Source organism: Cyprinus carpio, chromosome B2 (assembly GCF_018340385.1).
Source record: "Cyprinus carpio isolate SPL01 chromosome B2, ASM1834038v1, whole genome shotgun sequence".
NCBI lineage: Eukaryota > Metazoa > Chordata > Actinopteri > Cypriniformes > Cyprinidae > Cyprinus > Cyprinus carpio.
In genome coordinates this window covers 24,508,727-24,530,189 of record NC_056598.1, presented here as the reverse complement: position 1 = coordinate 24,530,189, position 21,463 = coordinate 24,508,727, and the positions used below count along the sequence as shown (strand labels likewise).

General features: G+C 36.9%; 3 protein-coding genes across 3 annotated transcripts in view; 1 reads left to right on the top strand and 2 right to left on the bottom strand.

The window, feature by feature from the left end:
• Window positions 1-1,870: 1,870 nt before the first annotated feature.
• Window positions 1,871-7,148, bottom strand: LOC109051028 (tripartite motif-containing protein 16-like). The gene is made up of 6 exons (XM_042718780.1): window positions 6,479-7,148; window positions 6,208-6,303; window positions 5,764-5,997; window positions 5,473-5,632; window positions 4,301-4,360; window positions 1,871-2,517 (listed from the first exon to the last, which is right to left on the bottom strand). The coding sequence occupies exons 1-6, from the start codon at window positions 7,067-7,069 to the stop codon at window positions 1,964-1,966; spliced, it is 1,695 nt and encodes a 564-aa protein (XP_042574714.1). The 5' UTR covers window positions 7,070-7,148; the 3' UTR covers window positions 1,871-1,963.
• A 1,284-nt stretch (window positions 7,149-8,432) lies between these two features.
• LOC109051029 (tripartite motif-containing protein 16-like) lies at window positions 8,433-11,904 on the bottom strand. The gene is made up of 6 exons (XM_042718779.1): window positions 11,249-11,904; window positions 11,005-11,100; window positions 10,561-10,794; window positions 10,276-10,435; window positions 9,752-9,811; window positions 8,433-9,222 (listed from the first exon to the last, which is right to left on the bottom strand). The coding sequence occupies exons 1-6, from the start codon at window positions 11,831-11,833 to the stop codon at window positions 8,630-8,632; spliced, it is 1,728 nt and encodes a 575-aa protein (XP_042574713.1). The 5' UTR covers window positions 11,834-11,904; the 3' UTR covers window positions 8,433-8,629.
• Window positions 11,905-12,406: 502 nt separating this feature from the next.
• Window positions 12,407-21,463, top strand: part of LOC109054690 (unconventional myosin-X-like) — a 40,451-nt gene continuing 31,394 nt past the window's right edge. Inside the window, exons 1-2 of the mRNA XM_042718791.1 lie at window positions 12,407-12,811; window positions 20,843-20,941. Coding sequence (XP_042574725.1) covers window positions 12,791-12,811; window positions 20,843-20,941 — 120 coding nt within the window. The 5' untranslated portion in view covers window positions 12,407-12,790. The remainder of the gene's footprint in view (window positions 12,812-20,842; window positions 20,942-21,463) is intronic.

Below are 21,463 nucleotides of genomic sequence, written 5' to 3'. Positions count from 1 at the left end.
CAAATGCAGACATGGTTTCATGTTTACGCGGCTCGATATGCAACGCAACGCGTAAAAAGACATTATAAGTCATTATAATCAGTAATTATGTCCCCACTGGATGCAACAACTGCCTCGTTTGTAATGGGTTTTACTGTTTTTGGCCTGTCATGCCGGTGTTCTGACCGGGACACGCCATAACAGTATATGTTGAGGGGCGTAACATTTCTGTCAGACGCTTGAAACATTTGGCCAATCACAACGCACTGGATAGCTGGCCAATTAGAGCACAACTCGCTTTTCAGACCGATAAACTTTGTAAAAAAAAACAATGCGTTTCAGAAGGTGGGGCATAGAGGAGAAACAATAATGTACATTATGTGGAAAATAATGTGTTTTTTGAACCTTAAAATGCATAAACACATTTCATTACACCAAATACACAAAATAATGTTCTTTTTAGCAACATCCTCTCTAACCAGTAGGCCATGACTTCATATCAGTCATTTATGTAACACATCTAATTTGTTGCATTAACGGCTGTTATGTTAAAAAAGTTTACTAATTACAGCAAGGCTAGTATGCTTTACCGGTGCACGCCGTAGTTGTTGTCTCGTCTGCCCTCAGACGCACTGCAATGGTGATCCTGCATGCAATTCTCAAAACACTCACAAGATGGCAGCGTTTATCAGTGAATACGATATTACAAAACTGATATCCCATTATGGTAAAATGCTTAAAGGGGTCATATGATGCGATTTCCGAAAAGTAGATGCATTTAGGAATATTTCTTACAACAGAACAGCAACGCATTTTATGGACGACCGTTTTGTGAACCTAGGAGAGGAGGTAATTCTGACTTTGCTACGACAATCTGTCGCTTCTGAATCAGCTACTGTAAGTATGTTTTGTTATTAGTTTAAGTATTTTCTGTTGACTGTTCAAATGTGGAGTTTTGCGCGTCGCGTGTGTGTGTGTGTGTGTGAGCGAGAGAGAGACCGGGTCATACAGTGCAGTCAGCTGTCTTAACCATCTGTGGCTTGTGTACTGCAAATACATAAGAGCTTCATCACTGTGTCTGTCACACGACTCTGTTCCCCTTTCGGGCTTGAACTGATGGTCTTTACATTTATTTTGAAAGATGAAGCTGGCACATTACATTTCCGACGAGTGCTTATAGTGTTTGGCCAATCACAATGCACTGGGTCAGTTGGCCAATCAGAGCAGACTGCGCTTGTCAGAAGGAGGGACTTTGTAGAAAACGACGCGTTTGAGAGAGGCGGGGCATAGAGGACCTACAATAATGTACAGTATTTGAAAAATAATGTGTTTTTTCAACATTAAAGCATGTCAACATATTCTGTTACACCAAATACACAAAATAATGATCTTTAAAAAAGCATCATATGACCCCTTTAAATATCGTGAAATTTATCGGCAAATCAATATATCAGTCGATCTCTAGTTTAAAGGGTTAGTTCACCCAAAAATGAAAATTAGCCCATAAATTACCCACCCTCAAGTCATCCTAGGTGTAAATGACTTTCTTTTGATCTTTCAAGCTGTAGTGAATTGATGCATTTTTGAAAAAAAAAATAAAATCCATATTCAAAGTGTAATAAACACTTAAATAATATAGCTTGCACCAACAGTTGTACATGGAAGCAGCTCCAGGCGGATAACTTATGAGGTCAGCATTGCGCATGAACCAATGAGACACTTTTTATTAAGGATGGGTGATTTTTATTTAACTTCTTTTGAACTGATGCACTGCAACACCCACTGAGTGCCATTAAACAGGTTGGAAGATCAAAGACAATTTTTAATATAACTTCGACTGGATTCTTCTGAAAGAAGAAAGTCATATACACCTAGGATGATTTGAGGGTGAGTAATTTATAGGCTAATTTTCATTTTTGAGTGAACTAACCCTTTAAAGCAGTTTGACAGATTTATTATTTTGACAATCTACTGTATGCATCCTCTATTTTGATACCAGTTTCACAGCTGATACACTATAAACCCCAAACCCAGGATAGAGAGGCTGAGTGAATGTTGTGTGGACTCTGTGAATGAGGGTCATTGTGTCAGAGACGCTGTAGAAGGACAGAGTTCCTGCACCGTGATCGACATACACTCCTATTCTAGAGGAGCTGGAGACCTCAGGGAGTTTAGTCTCTGTGTTATTATGCCAGAATGAGCAACTGGAGTCAGAGCAGAACAAACACCAAGACTTATCATTAAGTCCAAAGTCAGACTTGTCATAACCATCATGGTTGTAAACATTATCATCACCACATCTCTTCCTGCTAATGCTCTTGTACGACACTGATATTTCAACCTCACCACTCCACTCCACCTCCCAGTAAGAGCGTCCACACACACTCTCTCTACACAACACTTGCTGCAGAGTATCAAATCTGTCAGGATGATCAGGATACGGCTGGTCTGTGTCAGTGTAAGTAATTTCTCTGTCCCCTCTAGACAGATGGAGGTTTTTATGTACAGTGTTTGAATCCACTGTGAACTGGAGGAAATCTAAATAAAAAATCTCATATTAAAATACTGACATGGATCAATTGTTAAAACAATAACAACATAAAACAAGGTGCTGTGAGCAATGTTCCCTCAAATTTTTTTCTTGCTGAACAAAAAATTTCTCTATTGGGCGGACATCCTGGCCACTTGAGCAAAACACTCAGTATACCAGACCAGTACAGCGCACACACAAAAAATTGTGTAACTTTTAACTTTAATGTGCAATTTATATTTGTTTTGACCCTTAATGTAACCAAATGATGTACATTTTAGGTTACCTGAGAAAACATTTTTATTATATAAATATAATATAAGTATAAGTATATAAATATAAATATAAATACAATGTCAATCAAAAGTTTGAGATCAGTAAAGTTTTTAAAATAAGTTTTTTATGCTCATCAAGGCTGTATCTATTTTATGAAAATACTGAATATTATTTCACAAAATAATATTATGAAATATTATTTAAATTTAAAATAAAAGTTTTCTATTTTAATATACTTTAAAATAGAATTTATTCCTGTGATGAAAAGCTGAATTTTCATCTTTATTACTCCAGTCTTCAGTGTCACACGATTGTTCAGAAATCATTCTAATATGCTGATTTAGAGAATCCTGGAAACAGTATCACAGATCCCAAAAAATATTAAACAGCACAACAATTTCAACACTGATAATAAATCAGCATATTAGAATGATTTCTGAAGACTGGAGTAATGATGCTGAAAATTCAGCTTTGCTTCACAGGAATAAATTATATTTCAAAGTATATTAAAATAGGAAACCAATATTAGAAATTGCAATAATATTTCACAATATTACAGTATTTCTGTATTTTTGATTAAATAAATACAGCATTGATGAGCATAAGAGACTCCATTAAAAAAAACATTAAATATCTTACTGATGCCAAACATTTGAGCGGCAGTGTGTAATATAATATAATATAATATAATATAATATAATATAATATAATATAATATAACAAACCAAACTGAAGCATTTAAACTGAGATCAGTAAGCTAAATATAAAAATAAATAAATAAACGTAAATGTGAATTCTTAGTTATCTAAACATCCCTATGAAGTAGGCTACAGATTGCACAATACACCTGTGTGTGACTGTAAATGTGTCTGAGTTTTGTTACCTTTCTGTACCCATCATCAGCTATTTCCACTACTCTTCTTTAATACAAGATGAGGTTTTATTTCACATGTTCTTGTATTTGCGTTGACTTGCTTGTTGAGCTATTTCGTCCGCAACCGTTGAAGTATTCCATTTCTACAGTGACTGATTTGGCGCACATCATTCTCTTTCTATGAACTTTTTCTATTTACCAGAGCCTTACAGTTCTTTCGCTTTTACTAGAATTCAATCAAATTACTTCCCCAACTCATTTTTACTTGTGCATGGCACATACTTCTGCACAGTTGTGGCTTAGAGGAAACACTGGCTGTGAGCATTGTCAGGTGTCTTGCAAACTTTTCCTGTTCACTAACCACATGTCTTCTCTGTAAACTGCATCAAAACACGTCCAAATTTAGCTCAAGTGTTTTGATCTGCTAAAAAGCACAGCTCACAATCATTTGCGGTTACAATTTACAGCATGTGTGGTATTTAAAAGAACAATCACTTACAGCACCTTGAAAACTTGATTGGAAAACATTTTGACTGACTATTGATGTCAGATGATGAAATTCTCATCATGGCAAATCTTGAAGATCAATATCTGAATGTTAAGAAGTGTGTGAGTGTGCGCTTGTTTGCTTAGTAACTTACACTGCAGAAACTCGTCCCTTGTCTTGCATTCAGGGATGGGAATAATCTCAATATATTTTGCTATGGAAATTAAAACATATTTAGTGTTATAATAAAAATATATATTTTTTAAAGGGATAGTTCACCCAAAAATGAAAATTCTTTCATTAATTACTCACCCTCATGTCTTTCCAAACCCGTAAGACCTTTGTTCAACTTCAGAACACGAATTAAGATATTTTTGATGAAATCCCGGAGCTTTCTGACCCTGCATAGACAGCAACGTAACTGAAACAAGAATACTTTTCATGTGTAAAGGAAACAAAAATAATGACTTTATTCAACAATTCTTCTCCTCCAAATCATGTCTTCTGCCATTAACGACCACTGCATGTAAACAATGCATGCGTGTGATGCTGCTGACAGAGAACACGCATGTGCTGAGCCTTGTTTACGTGCAGAGGAAAAGTTTGTTTACGTGCGTCATGGTACACTTAATAATGGCAGAATATGTGATGCACAAAAGAAAAATTTTCTAATAAAACAAAAATTATTTTTTTCTTTACACATGAAAAGTATTCTCATAGCTTTGTAGAATTACAGGTACTACTTACTACATTTCTGGGCCTGGGATCATTTCAGTTGCATTACTGGCTATGCAGGGTCAGAGAGCTCTCGGATTTAATCAGAAATATCTTAATTTGTGTTTTCCAAAGATGAACGAAGGTCTTACAGGTTTGGAACGACATGAGATGACAGAATTTTCATTTTTGGGTAAAGTATCCTTTTAATACATTTTATATTTCTACAGTACATGATTCATGCCTCAGACTGCAGAACTCGAACCAGTGACAGCCAACAGGTAAAGACCACAGTTATCATAGTTGTCAGCTGCTAGTGCATCTCTTGAGGCCAAGGGAGTCAGGTCTACTGCATAGTTTTTCCCAACTGGCCTGTGTTACATAAAAATATTTTTTGTTGTCTGTAAACTGTTTACAGACACTACTGTGCCATTATTTCAATAAGTTTTTACTTTATTGCTCACAGGTACATAATTATGGTCATGATCATTATATTTTATGCTGGACACTTAAAGGCACAGAAAGAACCAGACTTTGTGCAAAAGTCTTGCTTCATTAGACTGTGTAATGCATTGCTTATTTCTGAAAGTAAATGAATGGTCAATGGTTTACCTTTATTATGAATATTTTGTATTTCCTCTCTGCAGAAATGCTCCAGTTTTTCTCTCAGATGAGACACAGATTTTTCAACATCATCAAAAGTGCAATGAGAACTGTAAGTGATGGTGGGTGAGTCTGTAGATCCAGGAGGGACAGAGAGAGACTGGAAACTCTACACAGACACAAAGACACAAGAGAAACATACTAGATAAAGATGCAAAAACATTTGATAGAAACACAATTTTCCACAACATGCTCTTCTCTTCCTAAAGACTACTGTCCCGTTCGTCAGATCTCTGTTACCTGGAGGAAATGGATGTGAAGGTCTGTGTGTGAAAGCTTGTCCACCTCAGCGTCTCTCCTTTTCAGATCTTCAATCTCCTTTTTCAGTTGCTCCAATAGTACTTCAGCTCGACTCACTGCAGCCTTCTCCTGATCTCTGATCAGCCGTGTCACCTCAGAGCGGCTTCTCTCAATGGAGTGGATCAGCTCAGTAAAGATCCTCTCACTGTCCTCCACTGCTGTCTGTGCAGAGCGCTGTTAGAATACACAGAGAGAGAAGCATCAGAATCAGTCCATTCACTCAGCTCTTACTGCTGCCTCACACAGCCTGTTCCCCACAGTGGGCTTCAGTGGGACTGAAAGAGCTCCAGCACTGGCTCCTCACTGACTGACTGGAGGAGAGTCCTAACTGAGTCTCAAACAGCTCTTCAGCAGCCAGCAGCTGTTCTTCTGCTCAAAACTCACCTTGTAATTATCTACAGTCTCTCTCAGCTCCTCAAGCTCCTTCTCTCTCTCCTGGATTCTCTGCTGGAATTTTCTTTGCATCTCTTCCAGTTGTGTCTGCAGGAAAAAACAAATAATCACAAATATGATACTTGAAAGTGTATGCAACAAGTAAATTGCCTAAAGGACGAAAGCCTCATGAGATCTTAGCAAGAATTTTTTCAAAATGGTCTTTGATTATGTAGATATGCGATTGTGAAGAGAGACAGCAGCACAACTACTAAATTCATACCTGTTTCTCAGTCCTCTCTGCTGCAGCTGATACATGGTCATGGTTTTTGTGTTCATCCAACATACACAAATAGCATATACAGTGCTGGTCAGTACGACAGAAAATCTCCAGCAGTTTATCATGTTGAGGGCAGATCATCTCCTGCAGTCTTTTAGTGGCATTCGTCACTTTGTGCCGTTTTCCTGGGTGAAATTCTTCATGACGTTCAAAATGGGTTTGACAGTAAGAGTTCAGACACACCAGACAGGACTTGATGGCTTTATTTTTCGACCCAGTACAGACATCACACTCCACATCTCCAAGTTCACCATAACAGTGATCAAGTTGAGCAGCTTGTATTTTTCTCTTCCTCGGATTATCCTCCACTTTAACCAGCATGGTGTTTTTACCTAAAACAGGTCTTGGAGTGAAGGTCTGTCTGCACTGAGGACAGCTGTAGACTCCCTTCTGATCATCCTGATCCCAGCAGCCTGTAATACAGCTCTTACAGTAACTGTGTCCACAGGGAATGGTCACTGGATCCGTCAGTTTATTGAGACAGATTGAACAGTTGAACTGATTCTGAGCCAAAGAAACACTGGATTCTGCCATTTTACTGTACACACTCACAGGTAGAGAGACTTCCGCAACCGTTCGACAGCAGTTTAGTTTTGATTTCTCTGAACTGAAACATTTCCTGGTTCGTAAACACATGCAAATGTGGCAGTCAATAAACTCACCACTAGATGGCATATATTGTAATATATTGTATATTAAAAATCTGTTGTGTATGTTGATTGTACTGCTCATCCTCTTTTTTCACCACAGCATTGTCAAGTATTTGAAGCCTTTTTCGTTCTTCCTTTGTGAATGAGCGAGCCTTTAAATGTGAATTACATTTACATTTATGCATTTGCACAAACTGACTTGTATTGCATTCATGGTATACATTTTATCAGTTCATGCATTCCCTAGGAATAAAAACCAGGGCCACCATGCTCTGTTGTTACATTTACAGGAAAACTTTTGCTCAGTGTTCTTGGTATTACTTTTCTCTCGGTGTGATTTAGATATACAAATAAGTTGTTGAGTGTTTAAGGTTCTGTAGTGCGTAGGGTTTGTATGATATACTGTACCTTGCAGATACTCATTCTCACTTGATAAAATTAATTTTACAAATCATCTTTAATTTAAGTTTTAATTCCATTGAGTAAAAATGGTGTGTGCTCCCTCTGTTTTAATAATGATATTCAGTGGTCATTTGTTTATGAAAGGACATCCGGAAATTGCTGAAACCAAGAGTATGAGATTATGTCAGACACAACTGGATGTAATGTTATTTAACACAGTTAATTTAAATGCATTCATTTCCATTTAAAATACAATTTTATACATAACAAATAATAAGCATCATTGCAAGTGATCAATAAAATTAGTAAATAAATCACTTAATGTTGTATTGATAATATTAGTAGTTAACAATAATAAATTCACAACATGGCTATGAGAATTATCTCTCCCTGTAATATTTATAAAAAATCTGTACCATCTATATTGCTACATCACCGAGTGTTGCTTTTGAAAATAAAAACGTTAGTATTTCAGGTACTTGTTAGACAAAAATCCAGCATAGAGAGTCTGAGTGAATGTGGTGTGGACTTTGTGAATGAGGGTCATTGTGTCAGAGACACTGTAGAAGGCTTTTTTTAAGTGAACTTGTTAGCATGTTTTAACACTCCAGTTTTAGCATTTTGGGAAAAGTTAATAAGGTAAAATGCATAGGCCTACCTTTACAGTAGTTGCTATAATTTTAGTACGAATACCACAGTTAAATTATGTTTATTCTGTAAGAATATATGATAAGACAAATCAGTAGAGGCGGAATTCCCATGACAAAAAACGTCAGGTCCTCTCTCTCTAATAATATTGGTACCTCATTCCCTATGTTTGGCGAAAGAAATACAGTGCAACAAACTTGTCTGAAAACATTTTATTTCACAGGTTTCTGTAACACAAATGAAAATAGGCCCTATTTTTTATTATAACTGTTATAAATCAATCTGATGAAACATTTCAGCTCCGATAGTATGTAATGAACTTGTTTTTCATACATTTCAGCTATAGTATTGATTAAAGCTTGTTATTGATTATTTTCACAGTTTACTGTATGTATTAATATTTTGATATCTCACACAGTTTCAAAATTGAGTCATCAAAAATCTCAAACCCAGGATAGAGAGGCTGAGTGAATGTTGTGTGGACTCTGTGAATGAGGGTCATTGTGTCAGAGACGCTGTAGAAGGACAGAGTTCCTGCACCGTGATCCACATACACTCCTATTCTAGAGGAGCTGGAGACCTCAGGGAGTTTAATCCCTTTGTTATGATGCCAGAATGAGTAACTGGAGTCAGAGCAGAACAAACACCAGGACTGATCATTACGTCCAAATTCACATGTGTCATAATTAGTATCATCTTCTTCATGGTCTTCATTTTTGTCCTCATCATCATCATCATCATCATCATGTCCCTTCCTGCTGATGCTCTTATATGACACTGTTATTTCCACCCGACCACTCCACTCCACCTCCCAGTAAGAGCGTCCACACACACTCTCTCTACACAACACTTGCTGCAGAGTATCAAATCTGTCAGGATGATCAGGATACGGTTGGTCTGTGTCAGTGTAAGTAATTACTCTGTCCCCTTTAGACAGATGGAGGTTTTTATGAACTGTGTTTGAATCCACTGTGAACTGGAAGAAATCTGATGGAGACAAAACACAATCTCTAAATATGAAATATCAGTTTAAAATATTAATACAAATCAGTTGTGTTTAAACAATAAAACAAGGTGCTGTGACCAGGGGCACCGTAATGCGGGGCTGGGGATGACTCCAGGGGCCCAGAGAGTGATTTCTACCACAGGGGCACGAGTCAATATGTTGTTCAGGAGGTCCAGAAACCATAGTGGCGCCCCTGGCTGTGATATTGTTAAATATTTTGCAAACTTTTACAAGACAATTACCACATGCTTCTCTCTAAACTACTCCCTTAAAAACACAAGTCCAAATTTAGCTTCAAATATTTGAACAAGCACAGCTCACAGTCACTTGTAGGGACATTTTATGTATAGTAAATGGAAATGGAAAACATTTCCATTTACTATACTATGAATGGAAAACAGACTATTGATATCAGATGATGCGGCAAATCTGTGGCAAATCTTGAAGATCAACATCTGAATGTGAAGAAATGTGTTTTGTGTGTGCTTACTTGTTTGTTTAGTAACTTACACTGTAGAAACTCGTCCCTTGTCTTGAGTTCAGGGGTGGGAATGATCTCAATATATTTTGCTATGGAAATCAACAGAAATTTTCTGTATTAATACATACATTTTAAAGGGGTCCTATTATGCTTTTTCACTTTTTGAATTTTAGTCAGTGTGTAGTGTGTATGTTTGGGCATAAAAAAGATCTACAAAGTTACAAATCTCAAAGTCCATTCCAAAGGGAGTTTTTTTAAAAATGGGGAGGGGTGAGGTCGTGGTTAGAACGCTTGGTTGAGTGGTAAGAAAAAGGACGCTGAAGATCACAGCCTCTACTGTCAGTTGCTGGTGTGTGTGTTCCCAGGGAAGTGATGTGTTCACTAAGCTCACTGGTCTATAATTGTGGTTAGGATTATATTTTTACGCTGGACACTTATGTTCAAAAAAAGACATAGAATGAACCAGACTTTATGCCAGCCGTTGAAAGCCTTGCTGCATGAGACTGTGATGCATCATTTATTTCTAAGAGAAAATTAATGATCAGTACTTTACCTTTACTATGAATCTTTTCCATCTCCTCTCTGCAGAAATGTTCAAGTTTTTCTCTTAGATCAGACACAGATTTACCAACATCATCAAAAGAAAGGCGAGAACTGAAAATGATGCTTGGTGAGTCTGTAGATCCAGGAGAAACAGAGAGAGACTGGAAACTCTACACAGACACAAAGACACAAGAGAAACACCAGCTAAAGACACAGAAACACATGATAGAAACACAGACTGTACAACTTCCCTTTCTGAAGAAGACCACTCTCCTGTTTGTCAGATCTCTGTTACCTGGAGGAAATGGATGTGATTGTCAGTGTGTGAAAGCTGCTCCAGCTCAATGTCTCTCCTCCTAAGGCTCTTCAACTCCTGCTCCAGTCGCTTCAGTTGTTCTTCAGCTCGACTCACTTCAGTCTTTTCCTGATCTCTGATCAGCCGTGTCACCTCAGAGCGCCTTCTCTCAATGGAGCGGATCAGCTCAGTAAAGATCCTCTCACTGTCCTCCACTGCTGTCTGTGCAGAGCGCTGTTAGGACATACAGAGAGAGAAGCATCAGAATCAGTCCATTCACTCAGCTCTTACTGCTGTCTCACACAGCCTGTTCCCCACAGTGGGCTTCAGTGGGACTGAAAGAGCTCCAGCACTGGCTCCTCACTGACTGACTGGAGGAGAGTCCTAACTGAGTCTCAAACAGCTCTGCAGCAGCCAGCAGCTGTTCTTCTGCTAAAAACTCACCTTGTAAGTATCTACAGTCTCTCTCAGCTCCTCAAGCTCCTTCTTTCTCTCCTGGATTCTCTTCTGGAATTTTCTTTGTATCTCACCCAACTGTGTCTGCAGAAAAAGAAAAAAAAATAAACCAGATAAATGAAGCTGCATGCTAAAATAACTATAAAATTTAAAGTAAATTGCCTCTAATACAAAAGCCTCATGAGATACTATTATGCAGAGACATTATGCAGCACATCTACTGAGTTCATACCTGTTTCTCAGTCCTCTCTGCTCCAGCTGAGACAGTGTCGTGGTTTTTGTGTTCATCCAACATACACAGATAACATATACAGCACTGATCAGCACGACAGAAAATTTCCTTCAGCTTATCATGTTTAGTGCAGATCATCTTCTGCAGTTGTCCAGCAACATCAGTGACTTTATGACGCTTTCCTGGGTGAAGTTCTTCATGACATTCAAAATGGTTTTGACAATAAGAGTTCAGACATACCAGACAGGACTTGATGGCTTTATTTTTCTCCCCAGTACAGACATCACACTCCACATCTCCAAGTTCACCATAACAGTGATCAAGTTGAGCAGCTTGTATTTTTCTCTTCCTCGGATTATCCTCCACTTTAACCAGCATGGTGTTTTTACCTAAAACAGGTCTTGGAGTGAAGATCTGTCTGCACTGAGGACAGCTGTAGACTCCCTTCTGATCATCCTGATCCCAGCAGCCTGTAATGCAGCGCACACAGTAACTGTGTCCACAGGTGAGGGCCACTGGATCCGTCGGTAGATTCAGACAGATTGAACAATTTAACTGAGCCACTGAAATACTCGTTCCTGCCATTGTACTACGTGCACTCACAGACAGAGAGACATCCAACAGTTTAAGTTTAGTTTCGATTTCTCTAAACTGAAACATTTCCTTGTTCTTACCTATGTGGGATTGTGCTAGTCATATAATAAACACTAGATGGCAGTTAAATACCGAAAGTCAGTTTAATGATAGCTAGATAGATATTTCAAAATATCTTGTTTGAGTTTTAAGATTTTGAGGGTGATGCCCAAATTTACATTTTTAGCTAAGCTAGACCTTGAAGTTACACGAGAACATAGAAAAATAACCTAGTGCGTGTTCTCAATTACTTTATATTAGTTGAGTCGAGTATGTACGTTGTTGGTTTAATTTTGTTTTTAAGGTTTGTTTTTGTTTGTTTTGTTATTTGATAAGCTATTAAATCGTTTTTACATGTACATTTATCAACCTTAAATTCTAAACCTCCCGTTTCACTTTGGTGTTACATATAGTGAATCATCACAAATAAACTAACAGCGCGCCCTCACCGCGGGAACAGCAGGAGGAGCGCGCGCTGCAGCTGGGGATTCAAACCGCACGGGGGGCGGAGTCAACAGACCGCGAGCCGACTCAGCGGAGTCACCGCAAACTTGGCAGGAGACGAAGCTCTCGCTGTTTACCGAGGCGCGTGTCACACCGGCATACAAAGTGACCTCGCGCCGCGTCTTTATATCCCGTCACGTTGCGCCTCGCGAGTCCGGTGGCACTGCGCTCGGGGAAGATTAAACTTTTTCCTGCTCTCGTGACTGGTAGCGGGACATAGGATAGTTTTCAACATCTGTATGGTCTGAAACAAAGACGCGTCTCTGCGAGAGAGAAACAAACTGGCTTCAGTGGTCTAGAGATGCAGTGAAGGGCTGCCTGACACTTTTCACTCTGTTGTGTTACACTTATGGCTGGGCTTGTTGACTCCTATGAATACCTCAGAGACTCATAATTATAAGGACAATGGATAACTTTTTCACCGAGGTAAGTTGGGTATGAAAATACTATTTTCATGTTTACATAGTGTTTACATAGGCTAACAAGGATGTCCTGCTGTCTCTGTTCCAGAGTACAAAATATATGATAGATATAATACCAAATCGCCTTTATATTTTTATATATTTTTAATATTTCTCTGTATTGCTATATTTATGCGCTTAAGTTGCTTAATGTCAATGTATGTTTAATGTGTTCAGGACTATAAGCGCACGCTGTGTGTGTGTGTGTGTGTGGCCCGGTTCTGAACTGTTTGGTTCGTTCCCAGTGGAGCTCACATGCATTTCCTTACCTTTTTTTTTTCTCGTTTCCTCCTCTTCATCTTGTAGCTATTATTAGAGGTGTACACTGTAAACTTGCTGAATTAAAAAGTAGTGTTTCATTAGTGTCAACAAATAAAAAAGTATGGCATTTATTAGATGATAATATAAACAAATATAATATAGTAATAATCAGTGTTGGGTGTAATACATTACTTATTACTTATACAAATTAATTACTGTAATTTAATTTCCCTTGAAAAGTAAAGTAAGGGATTACTTTTAAATTTTCTGTAATTTAATTACGGTTATTTCTGATGCTGTATAGACTGTAGAACAATTCTATATAAAACAGTAGTGCATTTAACATAGAAATGTAACATCTTTTGTTAAAATTTATGTTTTTAATGCAAACATTTTACTTGAAATACTTTGGTCAGTTCACAAGTAATTTGTGCAATTTTATATTATTTATTTTAGAAGAAAAAAGAGAACAGTTTCATGTCTGTTCTTGTATGGTTCAACTGGTTGACGGTGATATGGAATTTAAAAAGTAATTAATAATAAGTAATGCAGTGCTTTTTTAGGGATTAGTACACTAATCTAATCACACTGTTGAAGATCTAATTAGTAGCTAGTATAGTAGCTTTTTTAGAGTAACTTTCCCATCACTGATAATATATTTTTTTAAATGTTATGATAGTGGTGTAAATTACATGAAGAAATAAATAGACATTGAGTTTTTAAATGTTTAAATATATGTTTTAAAAAATTTGAAGCTTTTAAATCGTCATTTTTAAAATAACACTTATTATACATTACATTTTTGAATAGAAATTAATTATATGAAAATAAAATAAAGCAACTTCATGAGTGTTGCCGAAAGGTGATTTTGTGTAATGCTTGTTAGGACTGACGTTGATGGAAATGAGACAATTGTATTATTCATCCCTTGTGACTTTATTGTGAAATGATTGCCGAGATGATGATCAGTAGCACAAGCCACTCCCTTGAGCCAGCGCCACATGAGTCACAAGTGAAGGTTTCTAATGTTGGCTTGAGGTGGATCATTAGTCCTCAGGATTGAGCTTTTCACCTGTAAAGGCGTGACCCTAATGAAATAAATCATCTTAATAAAACACACTCACCTGCAGCAGCTCATAAACAGAATTTATATTAGAGTTTCAGATAGTTAGAGAGGAAAGCACAAAAATCAGTGGGCTCTAACTGCACCAACTTTACACACTAGTGTCAAATATCTGCCTGCTGCTGCGTATCTAGCCTGAGAATCGGTTCTGGACAAAAGGAGCAGTCTTTAAAAAGAGAGAGCTGTGTGTGCGGAAACAGATTCAGCCGAAACATGCGTGCGGAATGTGGGGAAGAGCTGAGCTTGTGAATGCCTGTCTCACACACAACTCTTCTACATGACTGACCTCAACGAGGGAGAGACAGGGTGATTCCTGTCTCACACACTGCTCGTCTGCATGTCTAACCTCACAGAGAGAGTACACATACAAATCTGACATTTTCTCCAGCGTTTTGTGTTTTTGTCTTAGCATGAACGCACATGCATGCACACATTTCTGTTTGCAGTTATGGTCGCAGGCCTGCATGTCCGTTTTGTTTTAGGTGTGTTTGTGTAAGGATGTGTTTGCACAGCATTGGCGTCGTTGAGGCTATTGCCTCCCTGCAGTCATTATAGGTGGAGCTTATTCAAAGGTAAAGCTCTTTATTTTCCTGTGAACTGGCCAATCAGAGTCACAGGTACTGTTTGACAGTCGTGTTTTAGTGCAGAGGAGTGTCATTCTGGGAAAACAAACAATCCTGGTTATTCTTTTTTCCTGAAAAAAAGTCCCATAGAAGATCAGAGATGTTTTGGGTGCAATTATGAGGTCTCATGCACTAAGAATTTGATTATAACTCTGTCATCTTTTTTTCCTGGTAAATTGTTGTTAATATTTAAGCAGACACACAGAGGTTTTGGTTTGCTGAAATCAAACTGAACACCATAATAAAACACACAAAGGGGTGGAGCTTATTCAGCACCTGGAGAACAAGAGTTATGAGACTCTATACACATATTTACATAGGAAGTACCAAAGACGTCTGTTTTAATGAATATTTTTATTATTAAAAAATAAAAATATATGATATATATATATATATATATATATATATATATATATATATATATATAGTATATATATATATATTTTTATATTATACTGTATAAGTTTTTATATATATTTTTGACCTCAAAGTGTTTTTTTATTCCTTGAGGAGGTTCACTGGCATTTTTTCACGTTTTAACTAACTTGAAAACTTAACAGTTTTGACCTCAAAGTGTGGAACAGTAAACCTCACACACATTCGGTCATGTACCCCCTTGGGTTTCTTCATCTGCTTGGTGTCAGGTAATCCTTCTTCTTACACACACACACATACACACACATTAAATCTTGTGAGTAGCTTAATGATTACAAAGCACAGTGATTCAAACCTGCCTTCTACAAGAAACTCCAAACAGAAAACCCCCTTATGCTGATAAAGAGAAATACTGAAAGAGAAATCCGTTAGTGGATTTTGTATCTGTCCGTTTGATCTTAAACTGTTTGTGTGTTCCATGTTTATGTTAGAAATAGTTCATCAAAAAATGAAAATCATTTACTCACCCTCCTGTTTCCAAGCTCTATTACTGTCTTTGTTTCTTAAAACACAAAAGGTTTTCAAATTAGGTCCTGAATGAATGGGGACCGAACTTTCAAGATTCAGAAAGAAAGCAAAAGTTCCAATTAAATTGCTCCATATAACTTGTGTGATATTCCAAGTCTTCCGAAGTCATACTATAGCTTTTTAATGAGAAATAGACAAAAATGAAATTGTTTTTTACTGATCATCTTGAGTTGAACTCGATAATCAAGGTTTAATATATATAATGCACATCTTCTCGAAAAGACAAATGGGCCGTCAGACATTTTAAATCTTGAAAAATTCAGTTCCCCATTGCGTGAAAAGCATTGACCAGGTCATTCTCCAAAATGTCCCGTTTTGTGGTCCATGGAAGAAATAGTCATACAAGTTAGAATGAGGACGAGTACATGATGACAGAATTTTCTTTTTATGCAAACTATTCATTTGTTCAGTCATGTCAATTACCACGCAAAACCTGAATGCTTAATTAGTCTGTTTGTTCCCGAATGACTAAAGCATTATAATTACCAAACAAAGAGGAAGAAAACAACGAGAACTTCCTTTTATGATTCATAAGAATTGCAATCTTTGAGACTTCTAAACTGGGACCAGGTGCAAAGTACATCCACATACACACGCATACATGCATGAAGATACTCTTTGTCTTTGTTCTGTGTGAGTTTGTACAGCGCTCTCCCTCGTTCACTCTCGTCGTGAAGTATAAACACACATTTTTCACTGAAGGACAGAGAGAGAGAGAAAATGAGAGTGCTTTGGAAAAGTAGGTCAGGCGGCAATGCAGTGTATATGTGAGTGTGTTTGGTTGCTTGGTAAAATAAGTTTGGTTATAAGTTTAGGAGACTGGACTGAGTCTGAACACCAAACCCAGTATGTGAGAGAGCCGAAGTTTGGGTCTTTGGGTTTGAAGTATGCAGGAATGCCCTTCATCACTGGTCTGCCTTCCTGTTGACCCAAACGATATCTGATCCCTCACTTCCTGCAGCCAAATGAGAGAAAGAAAGGGAGACAGAGAAAGAGCAATGTAGAAGTGTGTATGTGTGTGTGTGTGTGTGTGTGTGTGTGTGTGTGTGTGTGTGGTAAGCTCTAAACATGCTCTGTAAGCAGCAGTTAGATTACAGAGTAACTCTGGTCTGTTTCATCCTTTACTCCGCCCAGCCTGACCGCCCTCCAAAACTCTGATATTATTTTAAGAGTTTAGATACACAATACAAGGACACACTCAGACATGCATGCACACAGTGCACTTTTTAACTTCCGATGAAAGAAAAACCTCACCTGAAAATGAAACAAAATTATAAAGAGTCAGAGATGTTTGATTTGGGAGCCTTTGTGCATGTGATGTTTTAGTTGGATTCTTGCTACCAGTTTAAATCTGTGATTCCCTTGAGCCATCTGTTTTAGCACAGGAAGAGAATATTGGCCAGAAAACCTGGCAGACATGTACAATACCATTCAAAAAGTTTGGGGTCAGACTTGTATTATTTTATTTCTTTTTATGTTTTTTGGAAGAAATTAATTCTTTTTTACAGCAAGGATGCATTAAATTGATCAAAAGTGACTTTATACTCATCAAAGAATCTTGAAAAATATATATTTGCACAAAAAAATAAGCAGCACAGCTGTTTTAAACATTGATAAAAATGTTTCTTGAGAAGCAAGTAAGCATATTTCTAAAGGATTTTGTGACACAAAAGAGTAATTGCTTCTGAAAATTCAGCTTTGCGATTACAGAAATAAAAAAACATTTTTAAATATATTAAAACATTTATTTTAAATTGTAATAATATTTTACAATATTGCTGTTTTTACTTTTTTGATTAAAATAAATCCAGCCTTACGTAAAAACATGAAAAAAATTGTACTGAGCTTTTGAATATGTACATACACAGACTTTCTTTCTTTCTTTTTTCTCTCACACTTTCTCTGCTTTTCTCTCTTAGCAAGCTACAGTCTTTTTACAGTTTTTTGTGTAGTCAAATAACATAATGATTATTTAAATATTTTAAGGATTTTTAAAACATTTTTAGATCTGTTGGTCTAACTTTGCAAAAACTGGACTGGCCATTTTACAGTTGGACTGAAGTATTTAGATGAAATGCTTTTGCTGAAATTAAACCTTTAAAGTGCTTGTAAACACATTAAGGATTTTGTGTTGTTTCAAAAGGTACGGTTGGAAATCAGTGTGAACATCTAAGCAATAGTTTTGACTAGAGAGAGATAATTATGACTTAAATATGTTTAGAGTATTTTAAACTGTAATGTGTGAGCGTGTGTGTTGCGGTCATAAACTTGTTGAGCGGTTGTAATCTTATAATGTTTGCAGATAAACACAAGACACGGTCAAAGCTGCTTAACTCGAAATATGCTTCTGTCACACACACACACACACACACTTAAGTTTAATGCCTCAACCACCAGATGGATTCCTGGATGTCCACAAAGTGAGGTTTTGTAAGATTTAGCAAACTTCTACAGGGGCATTTTTGCCCTTCTAGTAAATCCACACATACTAAAAAAAACAAAAAACAAAACAATGAGCAATTCAAAAGTTTCTTAACATGAATTTCTTAATGTTATTTAGAGATGCAACACACATTAACACAAGCAAATGTTGGGAAATGGTATCACAGTGCATACTGGTTTACTGCAGAGATGGTGAATTGGATTAGAAGTCCATAATTCCTGAGATAAACTTGGTTTAGGGAGGAAAACAGCTTCCTGTTTGTGTGGGTTAGAGATGCACTAGCTTGATGGGGCTGACTCTGAGTTTTGAGATTTTAAATTTATTTGAATCCAGAGTCAATCCACTACAGAGTTAATTTCTTTTTAGACTGTACACACTGACTGTTATTATGCAAAACACTTCAGGTGAAATAATCTGTTTTGCAACTGCAAGCAGTGTCATGCTGATTACCAGAAACAATCAGTCATCTTTAAAAGTCGGATTCCTTTTATATGAACACAGTGTGTAATATAATGGTCCCATTGATAAAATCATCTCCCATTTTTTCTTGCTCTATTTTTCTGTTGTCTTTCTCAGTTTGTGTCTATTTGCTTTTTAGAGCTAACCTGGAAGGTTAGCAGGACGTCTGCATGTATTTAGGCTGTTAAAAAAATCATGAAGATGTGCATGTGACAGTAATTAGAGAGAAAATGACTTAAATTGTCCATTTCCTCTACAGACTTTTGTCTTTGTCTTACCAAAGCAAACTTTTTCTGTGGTTACTGTGGCCTTTTAGGTCAGAGTAAATTGTGGAATTTTTTTTTAATTTTTTTTTTTTAGATTAATCTTTAGACTTAGGCTGCAGCTAACTACTAATTTAACTGCTTAATCTGTTGATTAATTTTAGCAGTTAAAAAAATGTAGATTTATTTCCAGTGTTGCATTGAATTAATTCCACATCTTGCCAAGTGCTGTATGTCAAATAATATGTGAATTGAAGGCCATAAAAAAGAAAAAAAATTAAAGAAAGATAGTCCCACACTCATGCTTTTAGTCAGTGTTGCTCAAACAAACAGTAATGTTTTCACACCCTTTCCAGTGAAATCAATCTAGGAATGGTTTAGCTACTTGTAGCTGTTTCTGTATATTATGCTGGGTTAGGAGAAAGTGTTCATCTGTGTGAGTCCAGCTGCACAGCTGTTCTGTTGCAGTTTAGTCTGATCATTCAGCAGTTCTCTGTGTGTGTGTGTGTGTGTTTCTGTTCTTCTAAGCTATAAAGGACTGTTGAGTTTATGCCACTGCATTAGTAAGTGGTTGAGAGAGAGAATGACAGGTTATCAATGAATTGAATTGAATAAGATATAAAAATCCTAATACCTTTCTTAAGAGTGATTCACAAGGCTTTCAGTGATTTTTCAAAATTCCACAGTCTTAATTTAAAACATGCATATTAAAAGTTGCTGTTTGTACTGTGGTGAAACATAATCACTTTGTTGTGTTCATGTTGTATTTGATTTATAGTCTCGGTCTGATGTTTTCCATGTGGAAAAATGAGTGGCAATTCTACATTTAGTACATTTGAACTAGTATATACAACTACAGTATCCATAATGCAGTGTGGCAATGGACTGAACACAATACTGCAGTGTTTGATGCAGTGCTGATAGTAGTTTGTGTGTGTGTGTGTGTGTGTGTGTGTGTGTGTGTGTGTGTGTGTGTGTGTGTGTGTGTGTGTGTGTGTGTGTGTGTGTGTGTGTGTGTGTGTGTGCATGTAAGTGGGGAATGGGGTTGAAGTTCAACTGTGTCTGCTTCAATGGGGCCTCACAGCCAGTCATGCCTGTTCAGATCACCATGTGTTTCTTCCATCAGCATGTACACTTATAGTGTGCGTGTGTGTGTGTGTGTGTGTGTGTGTGTGTGTGTGTGTGTGTGTGGCATATGAGAGAGAGGGAGGAATTTGCTTGCTCTAATGAGGTACAGTTATTGGTAATTATACTTTTTTTGACCTAATGAGGAGAGCCTTCCAGAAAAAGATATTGCTCAAAGGTTGATCTTTCATTTTTAGGAGACTTGGAAGTTCTTTCATTTAAGTTTCAACTCTGCCTTCCTTAGAAGTAGACCATTGTTATAAAATGTGAGACAGAGTAAAAAGTTTAAAGTTACAAAATTCATGTAGATAGCATAGCTCAGATTATTTGGTCTTGGAAGAACTGATGAGAAATATGAGTTTATATTGAAATCTATTAAATTTGATTGCAAATTCTGGTACCTAATCAAACAAGAGCACAGTGTAAGACTTTATTGAGATAAGATGTATTCAGAAACTCTAGGAGACACATGTGAGACTATAATCTAGAATTACAAATACTAAACTGTCAAGAGCTAGAATTACAAAAACCACATAGTTTTAACACAACAGTTGTTTGTATTTTATTGTTGCTGCTAATTGTTAGTGATTTTTCTGTACCACAGGATGTTCTCAGACACAGTTTATAATTTCATTTCAAAATCCACAATTACATCTAACGTGTGGTTTTGCAGATAGTTGTTTGTGTTTCTGCTATTGTTCAGTATGTTGCTAACCAGCATTTGTGTGTTTGACAGGGTTGTCGAGTGTGGCTCTGGGTGGAGGATCATTATGTCCCCAGTACCGTGGACTCGTGCTCTGGTGGAGTGGTGGTCTTTAACACCAACTATGGACAGGTAAGTGGGGGTGGCAGTGTATGCATTACACAGGAACAGTGGCTTAACATCTGCTCTGTGCACCTCTGATCAAAACACACTGCTGAACAGGTGTCATGCTCTCATTTTACACAAACACACACTCCTCTGTGTACCCGCCTGTTTGGAAGAGACCAGCAGGCTGCTTTGTCGTCATGGAACCAGGCACCAGGTACACAGAGATGACCAGAAACTCAGTTAAGCCAGTTTCTCAACTGAGCACTATGTGTTTGTGTTTTAATTAGGGCTGTCAAATGATTAATCATGATTAATCACATCCAAAATAAAAGTTTTGTTTACATAATATATGTATGTGTCCAGGGTATATTTATTATGTATATATAAATACACACACATAAATTATATATTTAGAAAATATTTACATGTATATACATTTATATATTTATATTCTTATATTTTATATTATATATAAATATATTTAATATATAAACATAACATATTCTTCTTAAATATATACATGCATGTGTGTGTATTTATATATAC